This window comes from Ictalurus punctatus, chromosome 24, assembly GCF_001660625.3.
Source record: "Ictalurus punctatus breed USDA103 chromosome 24, Coco_2.0, whole genome shotgun sequence".
NCBI lineage: Eukaryota > Metazoa > Chordata > Actinopteri > Siluriformes > Ictaluridae > Ictalurus > Ictalurus punctatus.
The window spans coordinates 14,791,056-14,813,074 of record NC_030439.2 but is presented as its reverse complement, the minus strand read 5'-3'; the positions used below and the strand labels follow the sequence as shown (position 1 = coordinate 14,813,074).

Sequence of the window (22,019 nt, the reverse complement as noted above, 5' to 3'; positions counted from 1 at the left end):
TGAACTCGTACTAAATGAATGTAGTATGTGGACCAAAAAGAAGAACACAAAGTCAGTATAAGGATCCATTACCTTGGTGTTTGGACCCCTAATAATTATAATTATTGTTTTTACAAGAATTCCAACTATCATGGTCATTTTTTTTACAGTATCACTGATATAAACGTATAAATCAACCAAACGCTGAAAGTAAAGCCCAGAACAAACACTTACCGTTCTTAAATGTATATGGCGACACAGTGTGGTCAATTTAAAAAACTGCATTTCATAATTATTTACAAATAGTATGAAAACAATTGTATTTACAGTAACATGCTAAATGTAACAATACAAAATGCATTTTAGACATTAATCCTTTTCCACCTTTTTACATTTATAGATAAAATGTTCTTTTAAAGTAAGAGGTTCCTTTCTTTGTCAGGTTTCAGCCGCTCTCTGAGTTTAATCATCGTCAGTTTAAACATTTATTTTTTTAGAGTCTTGGACAGAACAAGAATCCGTTATTTTTCTTACCATAATAGCTCCCGTTCATATACATATAAACCTGCTCAGGGTGAAAGTGCTGGGGGGGGGGGGGGGGGGGGGGTTTCAGTGCAAATATAACACACACACACACACACACACACACACACACACACACACACACACGCACAGAGAGAGAGAGAGAGAGAGAGAGAGACAGACAACTAATTCTAGACCAGCACCCTAAATACATGATCTCTGTCTTTAAATTTTCAAGACACTCATCATAAAGTCATCAACAAGTAAAACATAGTTGTAGAATGTACAGGAAAATAGGATTCTCAGGTATTTTTAATTAACTAGCTAATTCAGAATTATTATTTTTTTTTTTTTTTGACAAGGCCATTACATCAGTAGGTCCAGCTCACATCAATGGTGACTGTGAGTAGTTAATAACATCATCATAGTCATCATAGTCATAATTCTCATCCGTGTCATTTGAGAAGGGCTCTACATCAGCACTCACAGGAGAGTAAATGGGGGAATCTTCTCCATCGCTCAGGTCCATACTCGGTCCCGACACTAAACAGAAGCACATTTGACTTTTGCAGCAAAATAGCTATAATAACAACAACAAGAGGGGTAATAGTGTTTCTTTCATTATCATTTATCTTTGTTTACTTTAATATTTTATTTAAATCTTTGTCATTATTAGCATCATAATATTAAAATCATATTATTATTTGTTTGTATTTTCTCATTTGTAACTCATTAAACTTCATTTAATACTTGTTATGCAGTGAAACCTACATATAATAATGAATTTTTGGCAGCACCATACAGATAAATCCTAAAGGAATGTGTTACAGACTGTGATTATTAACGAAGTTACCTGTAGCATTTGGGAAGTCCTCAGTGCTGTGTATAGTGGGAACTGGGTGAAGTAACAACAAATAAAATTATAGTATGGATTTTTGAATTTTTATCTGCTTATTTTTATTTCAAATGTAATCAGAAAAAGCATACTTCCAGGCTGCAGGTCACTTCTAATTTCTCCAGGATTTTCGTAATTCTCCAAGTATAGATCTTCAGTGTTGTGGCCTGTATTTTCATAACACTCCCCAGATGAGGTGCTGGACGTGTCAAATGAGTCGGCTAAGGAGTTAAGGAAACAGATGTGTTCCTAATGTCAGAGCAGTCCTTATTTCAAAGAATGCATATTGTCCATACATCCATCCATATTCTGTACCGCTTATCCTATACAGGGTTGTGGGGAGCCTGGAGCCTGTCCCAGGGAACTCTGGAACAAGGTGGGAGACACCCTGGACGGGGTGCCAACCCATCTCAAGGCACAAGTGCACACACATTCATACACTACAGACAATTTGGAAATGCCAATCAGCCTACAACGCATGTCTTTGGACTGGGGGAGGAAAGCAGAGTATATGGAGAAAGCCCCCAAAGAACGAAAAAAAAATTCCTAAATGATAGCCTGTTTTTTCAATTCTGAACCTGAATACTGACTGTTCAGAAGGTGTTGATAATTTTTTATAACAGCAGCTCTGACAATAGTTCTGTCTGCAAGACAAATCTCATGTTCAAAGTAGTTGCTCTCATTCTAATAAATTATCTTTGTATAGTAGCAACTTACATGAGTACATGTATGGTGGTGCTCTGCATAAAGATGTTTTTAAATTGGGAGTAATTGTTAAAGTGTTGAAGATTTCTGTGAAGAGGAATGTTATTTATCATTTCTGGAAGGAGTCTCTAGTGTCAGTGTTTGCAACAGGCTGTAACAGTTAACAGTAACAGATCGGTGCTGCTATGACATACGTTATAGCTATGAATGAATTTAAAAAGTAAAAAATGTATGACATTTTGTTCTTTAATAAATACAATTGCTGTTTTATTTAAAAATTTATATCATTGGCAAATTGCAGAGGTATAAAAGGAATCAACACATCCGGTTGTGCTGTTATATCTATATATAAATAATCAAGTAAACAAACATGGCTCAGTTGTTCCTTGGGGAAAATGTAAGTCGAAAAAATGAGTTTTTAATGTATTGCTCCAGTATTGGAAAGTTGTATCATATAGTGATGTGTTTTAAATATTTATTGACAGAATTCAACAACTGCTCTTCGGCCATCATTATAAGTGAGTTTCAAGAAAAGTAAAATACAAAGAAATGCTGTAAATTTTCCTAAGTACCCATATGCTACAGATGCACTGGACAGAAATTAGGGGTTTTAAAAAAAGAACTGAAGTACTCCTTTAAAGAAACAGTTAATATTTAGGAGTTAGTAGTACAAACAAGGATTAAAAGTGATCACTCACCACTGGGAGTTGCAGAGAGGCGCTGAAATGCATCCACGGGGGCTTGCAGGTATCCTTGCATTGTAGCATGTGTGTCTAAATGTGAACATCAATGCAACATGTTTCCTTGTAATATTTTAATAGTGTTGGTAGTTAAAAGATAACTACATATTTTAAAATATATATTTCTGCATTTTATATATACAGTAAATATACAGCAAATATATACACCATGCAATTTCTGGCAAACAGACAAAATTGGGTTTTTCTGCCATTAATATACTTTATACTTTAATATGTTTCACCAAAATGACATGGAAATGTTTTATTTTATTTCCTAGGCTGTCTAGTTTAACAAATGATTTGGTAATAGAGTCAGTCCACCTAAAGATGTCATGAACCTAACCTCAAACCAGCAAACGGCAATTTTCAATTTCAAACAAATTTACACTAAGCATGCTTGTAGTTTGCATGCAATTTCTTCTCCCATTGTACTTTCTTGCATGATTCAATTTTAAGGACTCAAATGACTACATCGGTAAGAGATACAATCAAGTTTCTTTCTTTTAAAGCTGAACTTTCAGGTGGTAGGTGCTTTCCATTGAGTAATCATAAGTTTTACACCCAAAAAAAAACAAAGACAGGAAGAAAGCAGAAAGAAAAAAAAAATAGGTTTCAGTTGCGGCTAAGTGTTACTCTACTCCATTTCAATTATGTATGTGTTATCAGTTATACAGTTATACTGGTGATGCTTATATAATATTTGTGTTTGTCATTACAAAAGTTTCCACAAAACAAAACATAGAGAAGGAATAAGTCATCTTCTCATAACTACAGTATACATACACTATAGTAAAGTCTTAGGCCCACAGAGTTGCATGTATAAGAACCAAATCACTGGCTGACTCACCCTCCTCAGTCACAATCTGCAGATTTGGGCCCTTCATAGCAGGAGTTCGACCATCTGCATTGTACCGCATAGAGTCTGCAATGGAGGGGAGACCATGAGAATCTTCACACAGACAGTAACCTAAGCTCAGGAATGAACTGATGACCTGGAAGTTTGAAGCAACAACACTTAGTCCTAAACTTCCTCACAAGATTTAATGACATATCAAAATGCGACACAAGAAAAATACACTATGTGGTCAAAAGTTTATAGACACCTTACTATCACACCCATATGTGGGTCTTCCCCAAAATGTTGCCACAAAGTTATAAGTACACAATTGTCTAGAATGTCTTTGTATGCTGTAGCATTACAATTTACTTTCACTGGAACTAAGACGCCCAAACCTTTTCCAACATAACAATGCCCCTGTGCACAAATTCAGGTCCATGATGACACTGGTTTGTCAAGGTTTTACCTTTGGGATGCATTGGAATGCCGATTACATCTGATAGATCAGTACCTGAACTTACTAATGTGGCTAATTCTTGCCCTGAATGGGCAAATCCCCACAGCCACAATCCAAAATCTAGTGGAAAGCCTTCCCAGAAGAGTGGAAGTTATTATAATAGGTATGGAATGGGACTAAATCTGGAATGGGATGTTCAAAAAGCACATATAGGTGTGATAATCAGCAGTCTACAAACCGTTGGGCAAATATTGTAACTATAATCATTAAAATCTACAAAATATTCATTCAGTGGTGATAACCATAAAATGTAGTACACAATAGCAATCAAAAACATTCTATAAAAATGTACAGTATTTGTTCAATTGATTTACACAAAGCCATAACGTATGCAAGATACCATGGGGATTTTTTTATGGACTTCCTGCAACTTTACATACCTCATTTTTCTTAATTATTAAACATTTTACTGATCTTCATTTAATCATGTGCACTCTCCTTTCACACTTTAAGTCATAATGGAAAAGTCAAAGCTTATATTCAAATCTTTGTCGTTAAATCCAAGTTGTGTTGCAAATCTTTTTTTGTGAATTTGTGAATTTTGAAGAATTTGTGATTCGAGTCTGAGTTTAAGTAGATGAATAAGTTTGGCTGCAATAGTCCTTGAGTGTCTGCTAATGGTGTTCATAGCAATCAGAAGTTTACACAATCTCTCTTGCTTAGGACATATATGATTGAAGCATGATGGGAGTAATTGTAAGTGAGGTTGGAAGTGAGAGGAATCTGTTGAGAAGAGTTTTCCTTCTGCTTGAATTGGATATTATTTATTTTGATTGAGCTAGTTTTACAGTACCGTGCATTGTATGATAGCTTCATGTTATTCTTATATCTTGGTATAAACTCACTGCGGAATGTGGACAGGGTGAAATCACCGTTTGGGCCACTGTCATTGGCTTCATAGTCTGTATCATAGGACGCACTCTCGACACTACTCTGGGTCCACATTTGTTGTGGCATTGTTGGGGCTGTAGAAAAATAAAAGCACACATTCACTCATCACTGTTCTGTGGGAAAACAAAAATCTCGTTTTCATTTCAGGTGTTGTGTACACTGACCGGCATTGTTGTCATTGTTGGTGACTTTAACAAGGTGGATAGAATCTCTATAGTTATTTTCTTCAGCTGCAGCGTTGGTTTGTAGATTGACAAATCTCTGCTGAACTTGAAGAGCTGTTTGAGACAGTATGAATGTTTTAGCAAACATTCTTAAATGGGCTATAAAGCATCCTGGGACATCCCAAGAGGGGCATGAATAACACATGTTACATGTTAAACATGTACCTCATGGTACATTTATAAACAAATGATCAAAAAACATCATAGAGCAGATGAACTTGCTTGGAGGAGAACACTAACTGACCTATTCTGTATACACAAGTTAGTAAACATCACCAATTGGGTAGTATCATTCCATGTGTTGCACCACCAGTGCAGAGCAAATTATGCTCTCTTACATTGGGGCACAAACAAAATATTTAAAGCTTATGCAGGGGCAGGGGCATAACCCGACCCCTGCATTTTTCTTTAGCCCTGAATAATTCTCCACTTGGAGCAGTTTATCACTACATAAATGAACATCAGTAAAGAAGATGGCAGTGTTGTAATTTTGTATCTTCAGTGAATGAATATTGAATTTTATCTTCATTGAACAAGAGCAAGACCAATCAGACAGGGTTTACAGGAAAATACATGGAAATACTCATGTCAACGGGGAAATTTACACACCTCAATTTTTTTTACAAGTCAAGGGGTTGAAACTGAAACACTAACACCCTCTTATGCTGAGCAGGAAATCAAGGTGTGTAAATTTCTACATGAGTTCCAAGTAAGGACAGCTTACAAACTTTGCATGGCTTTGTACCCAGCTAAACCGATACACAATGATATTGTGATATGATATGATATGATGTGATATGATATAGCTGTGCCCTTGACTGGTGACACCAAACTAGCTTATTCTTGTGTTAGATAGCCAACAAGTTTTTTATTTTATCGGTCTGGTAGTCCTGCAAACAATGATAACATCCGAGGAAAGTTTTATAATAAATCCACCTCTTTTTTTTTTCAAATTTTCACATTATTTAAGCAATTACCTCTCACATGGGCTAAGTGCTTAAATAAGCATGGAAACAGTCTATTTAGAAGTACATTTTTAAAAGGTTTTTGATGGAGAAGAATCTAGGCTTAGCCTCGGATGATTGACAGTACAACTAACGTCCCTGTGCAGGGGACTTTAATGCAGTACACCTACACTATCCATTTGTATAGTCACTTTAGATTGATAAGGCTAAAACGTTCCTAAAAGTCATTTTGTACATTTAACAAGGTTTACTTCAAACAATAACTTAACATGCTGCTTGAATTTATACCAACCTTTTCTTTTCTTTTTTGAACAGCAACATATGATGATGTTTGAGAGAATTACAATCAAAACAATGCAGGACAGTATAATGCAGCCCAGTAATTCAGGAGACCAGAACACTGTGGGCGCTTCTGTTGTGGTTTTCACTTAGAAGAGAGAAAGAATATGTATGTAATTTTGACCAAGGTGTCATTACTTTGATTATAAAACATGTGTTATGTGTAATGTGTTACTGAAATGTTTAATCCAGCATTCAATTTATTACAAAGACTTAAGGTACATAAAAAAATATGGTTCATTACTTCTATATTATTCAATCCATATACTGTAAATGATTTATTATTCCTAATTTGTTTTCAAAAATGTACTCATCTCGAAATGTCCAAAAATGATACTTACTTGTTGTTACCATGGTCGTAGCTACATCTGGAATGGTAGGTAAAGGCATTCCAAGAGAGTCTGGAAGAGGCAGCTTAGTTAATAAAATATATGTTCATATACGGGTACAAGTGTACAAAAAGCTGTAAAACACCACTTTTTATTTCATGAGCACTGCAAAATGCTGCAAGATGAATATGACCAAATAGGGCAAAACCATCATTCATTCAATTATTCATTCATCTTCATTAACCTGCTTAGGGTCATGGTGGATCTGGTGCCAGAAAACCTGGACGCAAGGTGGGGATAAATCACATCGCATATTTACAATCTACTGGCATGTTTTTGGGAGATGAGAGGAAACCCATATGGACTTCAAGAACACTGAGAGCATGCAAAAGTCCATACAGACAGTAACTACTGCTCAACCCTGTGGCTATGTGTCAGCAACACTAGCCAATGAGACACCATACTGCTCAGGTAAAAAGCCAGTCAAATGTATTTTTATTTATTATATACAAAAAGGAAATAATGCTTGATTAATTTCTTGATTGATTACTTACTAGTACAAATCAGTCCTGCAGCTTTTGGGTCTTCGCACAATGAAGTGCTAGTTGCCTCTATCTCCTTACACTCCCACAGGATTTTATGGTCTTTTGAACACCAATAATACCAACGTGTTCCATTTGTGTGGGTAAAGGGTGTCTTAAAGGCTGTGAATTGTTTTGCTTCCCCACAGCCCAACATGGCGCAAGCCATGGATGCCTCCTCCTTTGCCCAGCAGTCATCACACACCGTACTCCAAGAATCATTCCGATGAATTTCTACTCTGCCTGAGCAATGGTCCAGTCCGCCAGTGAGTCTCAGAGCCTTATATTCTTTAGAATGTTGACAGAAAAAGGAGAAAAAATGTATGCCAGGTTCACATTGATTAAAGTGCATCTGATTGATATATCAAACAGAAAGGTGTACAAGTTATGGTGTCAAGTTAGTTAAAAAGCAGTCACAAAAACCCTAGAAAGACCATACTGAAGGCCTCAGTATACTTAATGCAGAGATGATGTCTAAGACATTTGTGTGAAGACAAAACCACCTCTGCGATTTATATTGGACGTCACATACAAGTGCTCCAGTACTGCAGGTGGCGCTATAAAAATGTTATGGCAATTTCCACAACTACAGGAAGAAGATTGGCACTCCTCACAGTCATTCATCCTGGAATACAGTCTGGCAAAAATGAGTCCCAAAAATCCGGAAATGAGTTAGCAATTTAAGCACTTTCGGTTCCATCGTCCCAAAGTCAATTGGTTTTTTGAATGGGTTTTTGGTTAAATGACTGAAATAAGGTCTGTGATTAACACAAGCTCAAGATATTTTCACATTTTATTCTATGACATAAAATACATCAGTAATACCCCACTCGTGATTTTTTTTAAGTGTTACGTGTCTTAAAAAAGGAGGTTGTTAACAAGTGGCAAAATGGGACTACAGAGGTTGTTGGGGACACTAAACGTCATCACGCTGAACAGGAAAACCCATCTACTACAGCCTCACTGTGTTTATACTCTTGCAAACTATTCCAAGTCAAACTTCCAACTTTTCCAACATTTATCAATTAATAATATTTTCCAATTTTAATGTTTTTTAAATAAAGATTGATGTGTCATTGAAGTCATGTGACCATGATGTCGTTCGTTTATAACTTTAGCTTTTTACTTCTGGTGATTGTATTTAGGCTTCAAAATTCATAAAAGTTGTGTTCTGGTCACAGAGCTTATTTTCTGTAATCATCCAAAAGCCAATGTAAAATTCCTGTTGGCTTTTTGTCGAGGGAACCAGTGTGATGCTAACTTCCGGGTTGGCCTACAAAAAACATAATTTCTGCAGCACTCCATATAAAAGCTTGAGCAAACCTAGTTTGTAATGACCAATCACAGGCTTAGGATGTTCGTTTGTGAAATTTGCCCAATAATGTAATATTTTTCATGGAAGCCAGTCAAACCTAATCTCCACAGGAGTTATGCTGAGGCCTTGAGACGTACCTGAACACACCACTCCAGCATCTTCTTTATGTCCACAGTCATGACCTTCCCTCACTGCAGGACACTCCCACAGGCTCCTCTCCTTCCCTGTGCAGTTCAGCTCATCCATAAGAATAGGACCTCGACCTTGGCTATAGGGGCCGTCCTGCCCATTAACAGAGATTGCATATCCACAGTTCAGCTGAGCACAGATCACATCTGCATCCTGTTTATCCCACTCATCATCACACACTGTGCCCCATTGTCCAGCGCTCCACAGCTCCACCCGTCCAGCACACTTATGGCTACCTCCTGACAGTCTGACTTTGTGGTTACCTGCAGTAACGGATGCAAGTCCTTTAACCTACAGTCTGTCATTTGCTTCTCCAGAAAATACACCTTTATTAGAATATGATATATAGACATCATGTCCAAATTTCATAACTTACCACAGATGACTTCAGAAATGATTGAGCAGTCATTTCTGACCACGGTGGAACAGTTCCACAAATAGGAGTTGTGGTAGATGCAATCAGTTAGACAAGTACTGTTTGAAGGTGCTTCTGTGCTGTTCTGTGCAAAGGCTTCTCCACAGTTGAGGTTCTGACATATTTCACTGGGCAATCTGAGCATGGACTCCTTGGTCAGAATGACTGCTGATTTAGGCATTGGAGACATTATGTTCCAGATGCAGGGGTGATTTGTTGGGGTTATGTAAGGAGCATCTGGTGGAAATAATGTCAGCATTATATATATATATATATATATATATATATATATATATATATATATATATATATATATATATATATATATATATAATTAGGGTTTCACCATCACATAAACAGCCAAGAGCATACTTGCTTTTAAGCTAATTACTTGTTCCCATGAAGGTAAATAGCAAAACTTTGGAGAATAATAAAATTGTGCCTGGTGTGGGTCTCGGTTATGGAAATGTAAAGAATAAAACATGACATGGTGGTGTCATAACCAGCCTGAAGTTGGTAATTTTAAATAACAGCACATTCTGAAGTGATTTATATCTCTTACCACAATACTTTGCTACCAATTACAAATTGTAAGTTGTAATGAATGACAAATTTATCCTTTATAATTACATTTAAAATTGTGGAAAGTCCATGACACAAGTTAGTTCCCGTTATCACTTATTCCCGTTATCGTTATAGCAACATTTCCTCACCAGCATCTCTTTTTTCATCACTCTAATTCATAAAACAACAGCTTGTCATGTTACCGAGAGACTAGAAAGGCCTCTGTCCTAAAGACTTTCCAGTTTTGGAAAACTTACTGACTATTACAAAGCGCCGGCACTGGAGACCCCTTATATAATGTTAAATATATATATATTGAAATGTGAAAACGTTGATGTCAAAATAATAAAGGCATATGACCAAATATATGGGAGCAACTTTAAAGCAATTGCAATATTTATTAACCATTATACAACATTAACCTATAAAACTGAATGCTTCCAAAAATAACAAGGACACACATTTGTGGCATCTACTGAACTCTGAAGAAACAGGAAGCACACATATGCAGGTGCAACATATACTGTGTGTCTTTGTGTTTTGGAAGTACTCAATAATGGCAATTTCAAATGCTTATAATGTTAATAAATATTATAGTTGCTTTATAATTATTCACAGGCCATTATTAGTTATAAATAAACACTAGATGGTAAATTAATGGATAGTGACACTCAAGGCATTGTTTACAGCACATTATTACAGTTTTATGGGGGATCACACACATGATTTAAAGATTTTTATTTTTTATGATAATTGCTGTAATTTAAAAAACAGATCGACTCTTACCACAAACAACCTCAGACAGAATGCTGCAGTTTGTCCTATTAACCTTTGTGCAGTTGATCAGTTGGTTATTGTGGTAGCTGCAGCCTGTGAGACAGCTCGCAGTTCCACGTGCAATGCTCTCTTTTAGCTCGTGGACCTTACCACAGCCGAGGGCCTGGCAGATCCGAGCAGCAAGCGGTGACAGGGACTGATTCGTGAAAATAGCCAAACTCTGATTTTCTCCTGCCGAGGTCACAGTCCAGGAGCAGGGTGTGGAGGTCTGGATTATGGACAGTTTAGCTGAGGAAAGAACAAAGAATGAAATAGTTGAAAGATTATCAGGTCTGTAGTTACAATACTAAAGAGCAGGTTAGGTAATGGAGAGAGCATCATTTATATCTTTTGTAAAAATGTAACTGCAATTGCTTTGGGGAAGTTAAGTTAGGTTACAAGGACAGAAAAACACCAAGTCAGTAATATTATATGCTTTCTTGCTAGTTAATTTACTCTCCTTGGGATAGGGATTTCTCTTGTTATGCTCCTAAAACTATGGAATTCACTTCCAGCTGATATAAGATGTTAGGTATTTTTAAATCTTTTCTTAAAACATGTTTTTTAGGTTAGCTTTTACTTGACTGTTGAATTAATCTTCTGAGTGTTGACATGTATGCTTATTTTTATGATTTGTATTTACACATGACTGTGTCTTTTATGTAAAGTGCTACTTTTAAAGGTGCCACATAAAATAAAGTTTAGTTATTATTGTTGGTGTTATTGTTATTATTATTATTATTTAGTAAAACATAATCTGATTTTTTTAAATGAAAATCAACCAATCAAATACACCAAACAAAAGCAAAAATCAGCAGAATATTATACTATTTCAAGAAATAATACTGGTATCCTATTTTGAAATAAGATCTCATCTATCATATCAAAAAAGTGTTGAAATAGACCCGAAATAATAACTAAAATAAATATAGCATTATATTTAATCTTAATGTCAAAGGAGAATCTCAGACAAAGTTCCCTACTATATTTTCAGTAATAATTAAATTAGAAGTTTATAGTTTCATGCCATTGATGCTACCGTGTAAAGTCACAAAACTGAGCATACTCATACCAACCCTGATTTAATTTATACACAATACTGAAAACTGATGCTGTCATAACAAATTTGCCCCAAATACCAATCTCTCTCATCAAAATAAACCATCAAGCGGTTTTGGAGTGCTCTTTAAAAATCTCCTGTGATGATAAATAGAAATGAAAGTCTGGAGATGTTAGACCTTTTCTGTTGACAAAGAGGTTGACTGAAGTTGATCAGAATCAGAACACACTTTATTAATCAATACACTATGTGATTAGAGATGCACACAGATGTATCGGCTGTGCACTTTAACAAAAATGAACATACAAAAATATTGAACAGTGTCACAAATGAACATACAGACACAGACAGTAATCATATTAGATATATTCCAAGTCTACCCAAGTAGTGTGCAATCACTTTTACTCTAATTGCATTTTCACACTTCGACATCTCAAACTATTTTAATCTATGCTACCCTCTATGCAGTGTGGAGTTGCCTAGGGCTTGTGTTGCTGTTTTAACAAAAAAGTTACAAGGGAAGTGTGATTGCACCTGCAACTCATCAGAGAGTGCACTTCCACACCACAACAACACCCCACATCCTGTCACATCCCGCCATATACTTATAACTCTGTGAGAAGTAATATTCACAGCAATGGTGCACTGAAATGCAGTGAACATATATAGGATAAAGTTTACTTAAGGTTATGATTAGCCACGTGTCTTAATCTGAAAATACCATTATATACCATTATATACCATTGACAACATACTATTTGTATTTGTACTTAAGGCTTGATGATGATGATTTATTTCAGCCTTGTTTTTTATTGCAGGTCAGACTGTGACTCAAGACTATAGAATCTATGACTCAGGAAAGCGCAAAAAAAGAACTCAAATTATCTTAATGTGTCAGGTTTCATAATATGAGGCCAGGTCATACTCTTTTCATGTCATGAGTATAAGTCAGGACATTTTCCAGCTTAGATAATACCCACATCACACGTGCCTTTTGGCCACTACCGATTTAAGCAAGACCACATTTACACCACCTTACTCACCGCCGGACTAAATGTTAATTTCAAAATAGGACACATTACTTGCAATGACAAAAATATTCTGAAACATGTAATTAATTTACTTTTTGTGACTGTAGTACAACAAACGTTTATCTGGGTCAGGAGTGAATGGAGACAGAAACTTATAATACTAAGATCGGGAATTATATCTTTATATTATACAATGAAAAACAATTAAAGGTTGTCTTCAAATGAAAACTAAAGACTTACCTCTTCATCAAGCACTTAAATAAGCACTTTGTTAATTTTTACATACTGTACTAACCTCTCCAACAGGGTATTTAAACTGATCATACTCATGAGGGTCTTTTAATGATAGAGACTACAAAGCATGTCTGTAAGTCGTTCTGGATAAGGGCATCTCAACAAATGCCATAAATGTAAAATGTAAAAAATAAATAATAAATAAATAAATAATGGCAAATATCTTTAAGTGCATATGCGAAACTGACATAAGAAACTGGAATACATAAACAGTCGTGGAGAGTTGCACGATACAATTAACCCTCAGGCCAATCATTTAAATTGGGGAAATCAAATGAAATAAATTTCCAAATAACATGATTTGACGTGCAATTCTTTACAAATGTATGTTGGTGATTATCTGTGAATACGTAAGATGACTCATAAGCACAGAATAAAATTAAAAGAACGTCTGGTTAAAGATTTGAAGACTTATAATAATAAAGAACAACAATAAAAAGCCTTATATCAAAGATAGATACAGAAGGGCTTTGTACATAGGAAATGGAAAACAAAGGCATGAACAATATGGAGACAGAGGAACAATTCAATTTCACAGAGTAAACACATTAAGGAAAATAATGAAAATATTTTATTAAATTATACATACATTTTATGAATTAGATAATACTTGATGCACAAACCTTGACAGAGGACTAGAGCCTGAAGCGCCACGAGGATCTTGAAAACCTCCATTTTCAACAAACGTGAAAGTAGACTTCACTCCTTCAAACAGAATGCAACATGACTGAGAGAAGAATACGGTGAAATGAAAGGCAGAGATAACAAGCTTCTCTCATATTTTCAAGTAAGACTGTTGCCTCCTTTCATTCACGTAAATGTCATCTGAGGACTCATTAGTGTTATTATACATTAAAACTTTGAACACAGCTACTTGAACGTTTTTGTTTTGTTTTTTTTTTAGAATTATCTACACTTTGCAGTACACTGCATAACTCAGACATATTTTATGATTACATTATAGATATGAAAGGGTGAGAGGAGTGTTTTATTTCATTTGATAAGACAATTATATTGGTAACTTTAAAATTATTCTGAAGACAGGTAAGAGATGTTGAGTGCCTTCCTGTTAAAACTTGCTAAACTTGTAAAAAATTGTGCTAAAATTTGGTAACAAGGTATTTGAAGGAATCGCCACAACACAGACACAATACGAGGTCACACATTCCAGCCTATAATGGTCATTTCCAATGGTAAATTTTTTTCTAATTTTTTAATTTTTTTTCTCAATAATTTTAATAATGCTATAATATACTGTGTGTGTGTATTTTTTTGCCAATTATTGATATAATTTAAGCTTACACTTTACGACATCTCCATTAAAATCTTGTATGCCTTAAATTCATTATAGTTCATTATAGTTCATAGTAATTTCAATAGGCCTCGGACATCTGAGTGTGTTATACCAATAAAACACTAAGAAAAATACATGTACATAATTTTGAATAATATGTATTTGTGGAAAAGAGATTTTTAGTGATAAGCAAAATATTGCATTGATTATGCATTGAAATGGCCTTAAACACTGATACCTTGTATCATTTTCAGTATTTACAAAGACATGAATAATTAAAGGGGCCAATATTCCACAGGTGTATTCAAACTGAGGCGGGGTTTTTTTAGTCCACCTATTATTTTTTTTTAGTGAGCCATTGCACGGAAGAAAAAAACATATATTAGAAAGAAGAAACAAATGATCTGACAATTTCAAAAACAATACTCCAAGCCTGTAATGTCCTTGATCTTGCCTCATGGATAAGGCTCTTGAAAGCTACAGCGCCAAGGAAAGAGTATCCAATAGAGATAAGGTCCATTATTATTATTATTATTATTATTATTAATTTATTATTATTATTATTATTATTATTATTACACATCTTAAGGAACAACTGTAAACCTATACTGGAAGACCATACTGTGCTACAGATCAGAGAGATAAACGGAACCGAGACCATAAATGTGCTATTAATGTATGAGAATGACACAAGTCGCTGTAACTGATGGGTCTGAAGGGAAATGGGTCTAATGTGAGCTAATCATCTAGTGTCTGCTGGAACCATCATAGCAGAATTGTGCAGTTAATTTTTTCAGATACTGTATAGAGTGGGAAGTGTATTTGTCTCTCAGGCAGAGAGCATTTGATTTGTCTTCATCTTTAGTAAGTAGTAATCATAGTGTAAGCATGTTATCATAGTGTCCCTATTATATTGGGAGTATCTGTTGAGACACACTGTTAAATACATGTGTGAAATGATTAAAAAGGATCGAGAGCTTTATATCTGCAGCATGCTAGAGAGCACTGTATTGCTTCTGCGTTGTTGAATTGGCTTCGAGTTAGAGCTAGAGTTACCTACAGCACATCATCCAAGTCCTAATCCACATTATTTTTTTCTTTTATAAAATTACATTATTGTTGTTGTTATGATGATACTGATTATTATTAGTAGTAGTAGTAGTAGTAGTAGTAATAGTAGTAGTAGTAGTAGTATAGTAGTAGTAGTAGTACATCTTCAGTAACTACTTTATCCTGATCACAGTCATTCACACTTTGAGGCAGCACAGGGAGTACATGCAAAACTACAGACAATCCGAGCTCACGAATGAACCCAGGACACTGGAGCTATAAGGTGATCATTCTACCCAATATGCAACCATGCTTCCCTAACAGTAATAGTAGTAGCAATAGTAATAGCAGTTGTAGTAGTAGCAGTGGCAGCTCGTCCATAGGGGCAGTGGAGCCCCATCATATATCAGCCCTTCAACAATTGTTAATCCTCAAATGTAAGTCCTCATTCACAACTCCATACCTTTTCAGTTCTGTTGTAATACAGTATGGCAAGATGAATGACAAGTATATGCACTCATGTAATTCTAGATATGTAATTCTTTTCAAGTCAGAGGTGCACAGCAGAATCCTGCACAGATTGCTGGCCTCCTATCTCAAACTGAACCTAAATCAACTGGTAAAAGACTTTGTGAATGAAATACACTCTTTGAAAAGGTGTTCTTGAAAGGTTCTTTGTATACATAAGGATGGCCCTCCCCGTGCTGCGGGTGTTTCCTCTGGGTGCTCCGGTTTCCTCCCCCAGTCCAAAGACATGCATGGTAGGTTGATTGGCATGTCCGAAGTGTCCGTAGTGTATGAATGGGTGTGTGAGTGTGTGTGTGATTGTGCGTCCTGTGATGGATTGGCACCCTGTCCAGGGTGTACCCCGCCTTGTGCCCAATGCTCCCTGGTATAGGCTCCAGGTTCCCCGTGACCCTGAAAAGGATAAGCGGTATAGAAGATGGATGGATAGATGCACTTGTTGTAGGGTTCTACATAGAACCTTTAAGGAACCCCAGAGGTTCAACCAAAGGACCCTTCTGGATATGTACTTTTTATGTTTTGCATTGGAAAAAAACATCTCAATGTTTATTAACAATGCACTCTTCACTTGTCCCATCTGGACATGTATATGATGACTGTTTAATGGGGTGGAAACCTTGTAACCAACTGCCAATCACTGAACATGACAAACATGTCAACGTTAAACATATTGGACTTAGTTGAGTAGTCTAATCCAAAACAGATTTACACGCTAGTATATCATGTTATATTATATTTGTAATTTGCAAATAGTGTAAATAAAATGCAAGTACAGAGTTATGTTAGATTATTTACATTCATTTCTGAAATTTGTTGTTAATAAGTCTAGGTAGCTGTCACGTTTTTCTTCTAGCAGCGAAAAATGGCACAAAATGGCAGATACTGCTAATGTTGACCTGATTTTAGAAAATATTTTGATGCTGCCACACACACACACACACACAAACACACACACACACACACACACAAACACACACACAAACACACACACACATAGCAGTAGGGGCGAAAACTTTTAGGCACATGCAAAGAAATGCTGTCAAGCAAAGATGCCTTCAAAATAATGAAATTAAATATTTTTACATTTTAAAAATTGTGTGAAAAAATAAGTACACCCCATGGATATTGTTGGCTTTTTTTGACATATTTGGACAAGCAAACATTTGATCATATTTAAAACAGTGCCCATTAATGAAGTTGATATACTTGAACAAAAACTCAAGGAAAATTAGTTTTTTCAACCATTTATACAACAGAAATATCAATAGCTGTTATATTCTTCTGTGGAAAAAGTCAGTACAACCTTGGCCTCACAAGCTAGAATTGTAAGAGGCGACAAACGAATGGGGAGAGAGAGAACGACAGGTGAAAGTGCGCGAGAGAGAGCGAGTGTGTCCGAAAGTGCGCGAGAGAGAGCGAGTGTCTCTGAAAGTGCGCGAGAGAGAGCGAGTGTGTCCGAAAGTGCGCGAGAGAGCGCGAGTGTGTCCGCGAGAGGGAGCGAAAGTGCGCGAGAGAGACACCGAGTGTGTCCGCGAGAGGGAGCGAAAGTGCGCGAGAGACCGACAGAGCTTAAACATATGAGCGCATATGACCCTTCACATGTGAGCTGTAGCGTACAATGTGTTTGTCCTGCCATTTTCAATATATTTAAGATGTATTTGATATAAAACTGTATAATTTTGATGCACTGCATTAGTTCTCAGTGCACACACCCCTGTCTGGTGATTGGTGTTTGCTAAATATCTTCTATGAAAAAAATATTTAAATGCAGTAGTACTTTGTGAAAGTGGATATTGTGAAATATTTCAAACAATATATGCTGTGTTTTCATGGAATAATAAATGACAATATAAGCATTGGTCTATTTAATTACTTAATTATTTGAAAATAAAATGTAAAATTTAATTATTCGTTTATTGAATTAATTATTGATTTAATTATTTCATTCAGAGTACTTCTGTCCACCATACTAGTGGACTTTCTTATAATAGAATAAAATACAGATGCAAATCAGATCGAAAAAGCATTATTCAACATTTTTACGTGTATAAAACACATCATAGGCTGCAGTTTAATTTAGATGGTTCGATTATTATTGATGTTATTATTGATTATAAATGTTTTAAATGTTTTGCTCTACCTGGCTTTTTCTTTTTGTTTCATTGTTCTCTTTCCTCTTCAGTTGCTGTAATGCATTGTTAGGGCCTGTTCACACCGGGACGCTTTTCGCTGCTTTGTTTTGTGTTCACACCCAGGCGTTAAACGAGGGCGATGAGCTGAATTAAAGTGCAGATTCACTCCCTGGCAGTAGATGGCGCTTATTGAAAAGCAGAAAACACCCCGATACACAAGGTGGCTGCACAACTTTCCGTTTCTGACACCCGTTCATCACTGAGAAGAGGAGAGCCAGTATTTATGGCTTTAAGCTGTTCACACACTTTTGCAAACTGGCTAAAGAACTTTAATAAAATTGAATCTTAAGTGTTACCTCTAAATGTTAGTTTCTTTCAATATATATATATATATATATATATATATATATATATATATATATATATATATATATATATATATATATAGTTCTATCGAAATGTAAGGTATTTGGTAATTTGGCCACTGCAACAAATACTTTTTTAAAGCTAAATCCTTAAATGTCTCATTTTAAACAATCAACCTAAAAATCAACCTAAAGCATTCCAATGGGATTCAAATCCGGGCTTTGTCTAGGCCATTCCATAGCCCCCCATTTCTTCTTTTTGAGCCATTCCTTGGTGGATTTGCTAGTGTGATTAGGATCATTATCCTGTTGAAATGTCCACTTTCGGTTCAACTTTAACTTTCAGACAGATGGCCTCACATAATCTTCAAGCAATCTTTGATATGATGCAGAATTCATTGTTGATTCAATGAATGCAAGCTGTCCAGTCCCTGAGGTAGCGAAGCAACCCCAAACCATAACATTTCCACCACCGTGCTTCACAGTTGGTATGAGGTGCTTCTCCTTAAAAGTCGTCTTTGGTCACCGCCAAATATGTTTGCTGTTACTATGGCTGAAAAACTCTATCTTAGATTCATCTGTCCAGAGCACATTATTCCAAAAGGCCTGGTCTTTGCCTATATGCTCCTTGGCAAAGTATGGTCTTGCAAAGTCTTTTTCCTGGCACACCTCCCATGCAGGTCAAATTTGTGCAATCTCTTTCTGACCAGTGCAATCTCTTTCTGGCCAGTCCTGAACAAATTGGCATTCGTTTGAAATCTGTGCCACTTGTAGATGATTTTCCTTACAGTAGAATGATTTATTTCAAATAATTTGGAGATCTTTTTAAATCTGTTGCCAGATTCATAGGCATCCGCAACCTTTTATAGAATTTATTCTTTATTTTGAGATACTGGATTTTTTATTTCCATGAGCTGTAAGCCATAATCATCATCATTAAAATAAAGAAAAGGCTTGAAATATTTCACTTTATGTTCATTGAATCTACAATATATGAAATTTACACTTTTCAAATTAAATTACGTAAAAAAAAAAAACTTTTCCATGATATTCAAATTTTTTTAGATGCACCTGTCATGTCACCACAAACTAGACTCCATTCCCCAAAAAGCACCACAAACTACGAACATGGCCGATGACTACAACTCCCAATGGAACACACACATCACCTTCTCCTGAGAACTAATCACACACACCTGTTCCCAATCACATTGACAATCACACCACAATATGAGACTGCTCATTCACAATGTCTTTGCGAAGTATACGCTCAGTTGATATTTTCTCTGTCGTTTACCAAGCCTTGATCTCAAGTTGTTATTCTGGTTTTGACTCTGTTTTTAGTGTCTCATTTCATGATTTGCCTTGCCTACTTCATACCTGTTTGTTGATTGCCTGACCTTTGCTTGTATTTGTTCTTAATAAAACTCTAAACTGCACTTGTATCCGTCTCAGCCGCCATTACATGACAGCACCTCTATGTACTTCCACTATTTTGCCAACCACCAGTTGCCACTGGTTAACTGTCATTTATGTCTTCCATAAAAAGCAAAAAAAAAAAAAAAACTTTTCAGACAGCACATCATATCAATATATAAATAGGATGTATTGTATTACACTTACAGTTGTTAGTGTTAGGACTTGAAAAACTATCTTGCTCTTTTTGTGTTCAGTACAGCTTCTAAGGAGAGAAGGAAATTATTAACAGTAATCATATTTACTTATCTTCATGGTACAAATATGGAATATATATATATATATATATATATATATATATATATATATATATATATATATATATATATTATACAGTAAATTTATAGTAAAAATTTATGCTTCTAGTCAAGGCTATATTTTTTGATAACTGCATTCTCAGCTTTAAAAAAAAAAAAAATTCATGCTGTATGCTGTTGGCATATGATCAAAAGCAAGAAAACTACCCACCTTGGATAATTAGAAAAATTAAACTTGTTAGAGAATGTGTTATACAGATATCTCTAAAATGTCACATGCATTCAGATGTAGCACTTCTGCTACTTCTAAGTTTTATTTTACTTACAATTTCCAATATACATTAAATGTCCAGCTACTGGCAAAATAAGGAATTCCATCAAGAAAGGTAGATTATTAACAATATATTCTAATTCCTCTAATAATATCTCCTTACTTACCAAAACAGTCAAGCTAAAGCACTCACAGCTGTCAACTTAATTCTTAGTCATTATCGCTGTCACAGCAATTGTCCTGCTTCCTCTTTTGCTCTCCTAGTTTCCTCCCTTTCTCTTCTTACTTCCTTATAAGTTTTTTTTTTACACAATACTCCCTATTCCCTGTCAATGGTGGTAAAAATAATTATGCATATTCTGTATGCAAATGGATACTTTACTTCTAAACCAAATTATTGTGGTGGATTGTGGATTTCAGGTGTGTGCTATACTGCCACAAAGCATAGTGTACACCTATAAACATGTACCAAGACCACACCCACTAAAATACAATTACCATGTCAGTGTTATTCATGAGGATGGTGCACAAAACAAATAATATTGGGTCAGTGGTGGCGAGAGTACAGGGGAGCTGATAACATTGTTCATAGCAACCGATGAGCTACAGTCAGTAATTGCTTGTCTAGAAAGATATAATTAATAAAAGGTGATTGATTTCATAGTTGGGGTACAATTTGTGTCTCACTGATATTACATTTACAAATATGTATGTAAAGTAAAGACATACAATCTTAATTTCACATTAATCTGTAAATCTATTTATCATTCATGCTTAAAGCCTCCTTGAGTCATCCATTAAAGATTATGAATAATGAACATTTTAGTGTCCCACAACATTCACTCAACCCTGAACACATTCAACCCTATTAAATATTTGGAATATTCCACAAGGCACATGTTCAACAGGACGTTACATCATCTGCATTTCCCGAGGAATCACGGGAAGACGTTACCTTCATTCTTTTCTCTTTATTCTCAATGTTCTGATACTGACTTACAACGTCCATTTGAAAGTACAACCCTATTACCCAAACTATATATATATATATATATATATATATATATATATATATATATATATATATATATATATATATATATTAAATAGATCGTTGATGTTCTCATGCCATCATGTTTATAGCATGCATGCTAGGTCACCAGATTTTGTGTATTTACTAATTATATGCTTAAAACACTCAACCCTGTTCATTTCTATCCTGTTCTTAAGTATTTAAGAGCAAAATGCATCTATTGTCAGCAAGGAAACCTTGTTCAAAATAACGTAATGTCTCAAAATTTGGTAAAGCATGATGATGTAATGTAAACGTGCATAGGAGCAACATAGATTAAGTGGCATGATTTGATGCTAGAGTTGGGGTGGCACGGACGGTCTCTCTCTCTCTGTCTGTCTGTCTCTCTCTCTCTGAAAGTCGAATTC

At 35.5% G+C, this 22,019-nt stretch overlaps 1 protein-coding gene across 1 annotated transcript; it reads right to left on the bottom strand.

The window, feature by feature from the left end:
* Nucleotides 1-581: 581 nt before the first annotated feature.
* LOC108257489 (antigen WC1.1) lies at nt 582-20,942 on the bottom strand. The gene is made up of 16 exons (XM_017455298.3): nt 20,747-20,942; nt 20,199-20,256; nt 13,833-13,914; nt 10,795-11,073; nt 9,406-9,681; nt 8,978-9,292; nt 7,499-7,813; nt 6,957-7,016; nt 6,569-6,703; nt 5,252-5,365; nt 5,042-5,161; nt 3,689-3,763; nt 2,800-2,874; nt 1,489-1,617; nt 1,355-1,396; nt 582-1,044 (listed from the first exon to the last, which is right to left on the bottom strand). The coding sequence occupies exons 3-16, from the start codon at nt 13,882-13,884 to the stop codon at nt 887-889; spliced, it is 2,145 nt and encodes a 714-aa protein (XP_017310787.1). The 5' UTR covers nt 13,885-13,914; nt 20,199-20,256; nt 20,747-20,942; the 3' UTR covers nt 582-886.
* Nucleotides 20,943-22,019: the final 1,077 nt, after the last annotated feature.

Bases quoted from the DNA above. Each gene is read 5' to 3' on its own strand.
- LOC108257489 (XM_017455298.3), bottom strand. From the start codon at position 13,884: ATGGAGGTTTTCAAGATCCTCGTGGCGCTTCAGGCTCTAGTCCTCTGT. The intron at 9,293-9,405 runs GTAAGTTATGAA...CCGTTACTGCAG, and splicing joins CATTTCTGAAGTCATCTGTG to GTAACCACAAAGTCAGACTG. The intron at 7,017-7,498 runs GTAAGTAATCAA...TGCCTCTTCCAG, and splicing joins TGCAGGACTGATTTGTACTA to ACTCTCTTGGAATGCCTTTA.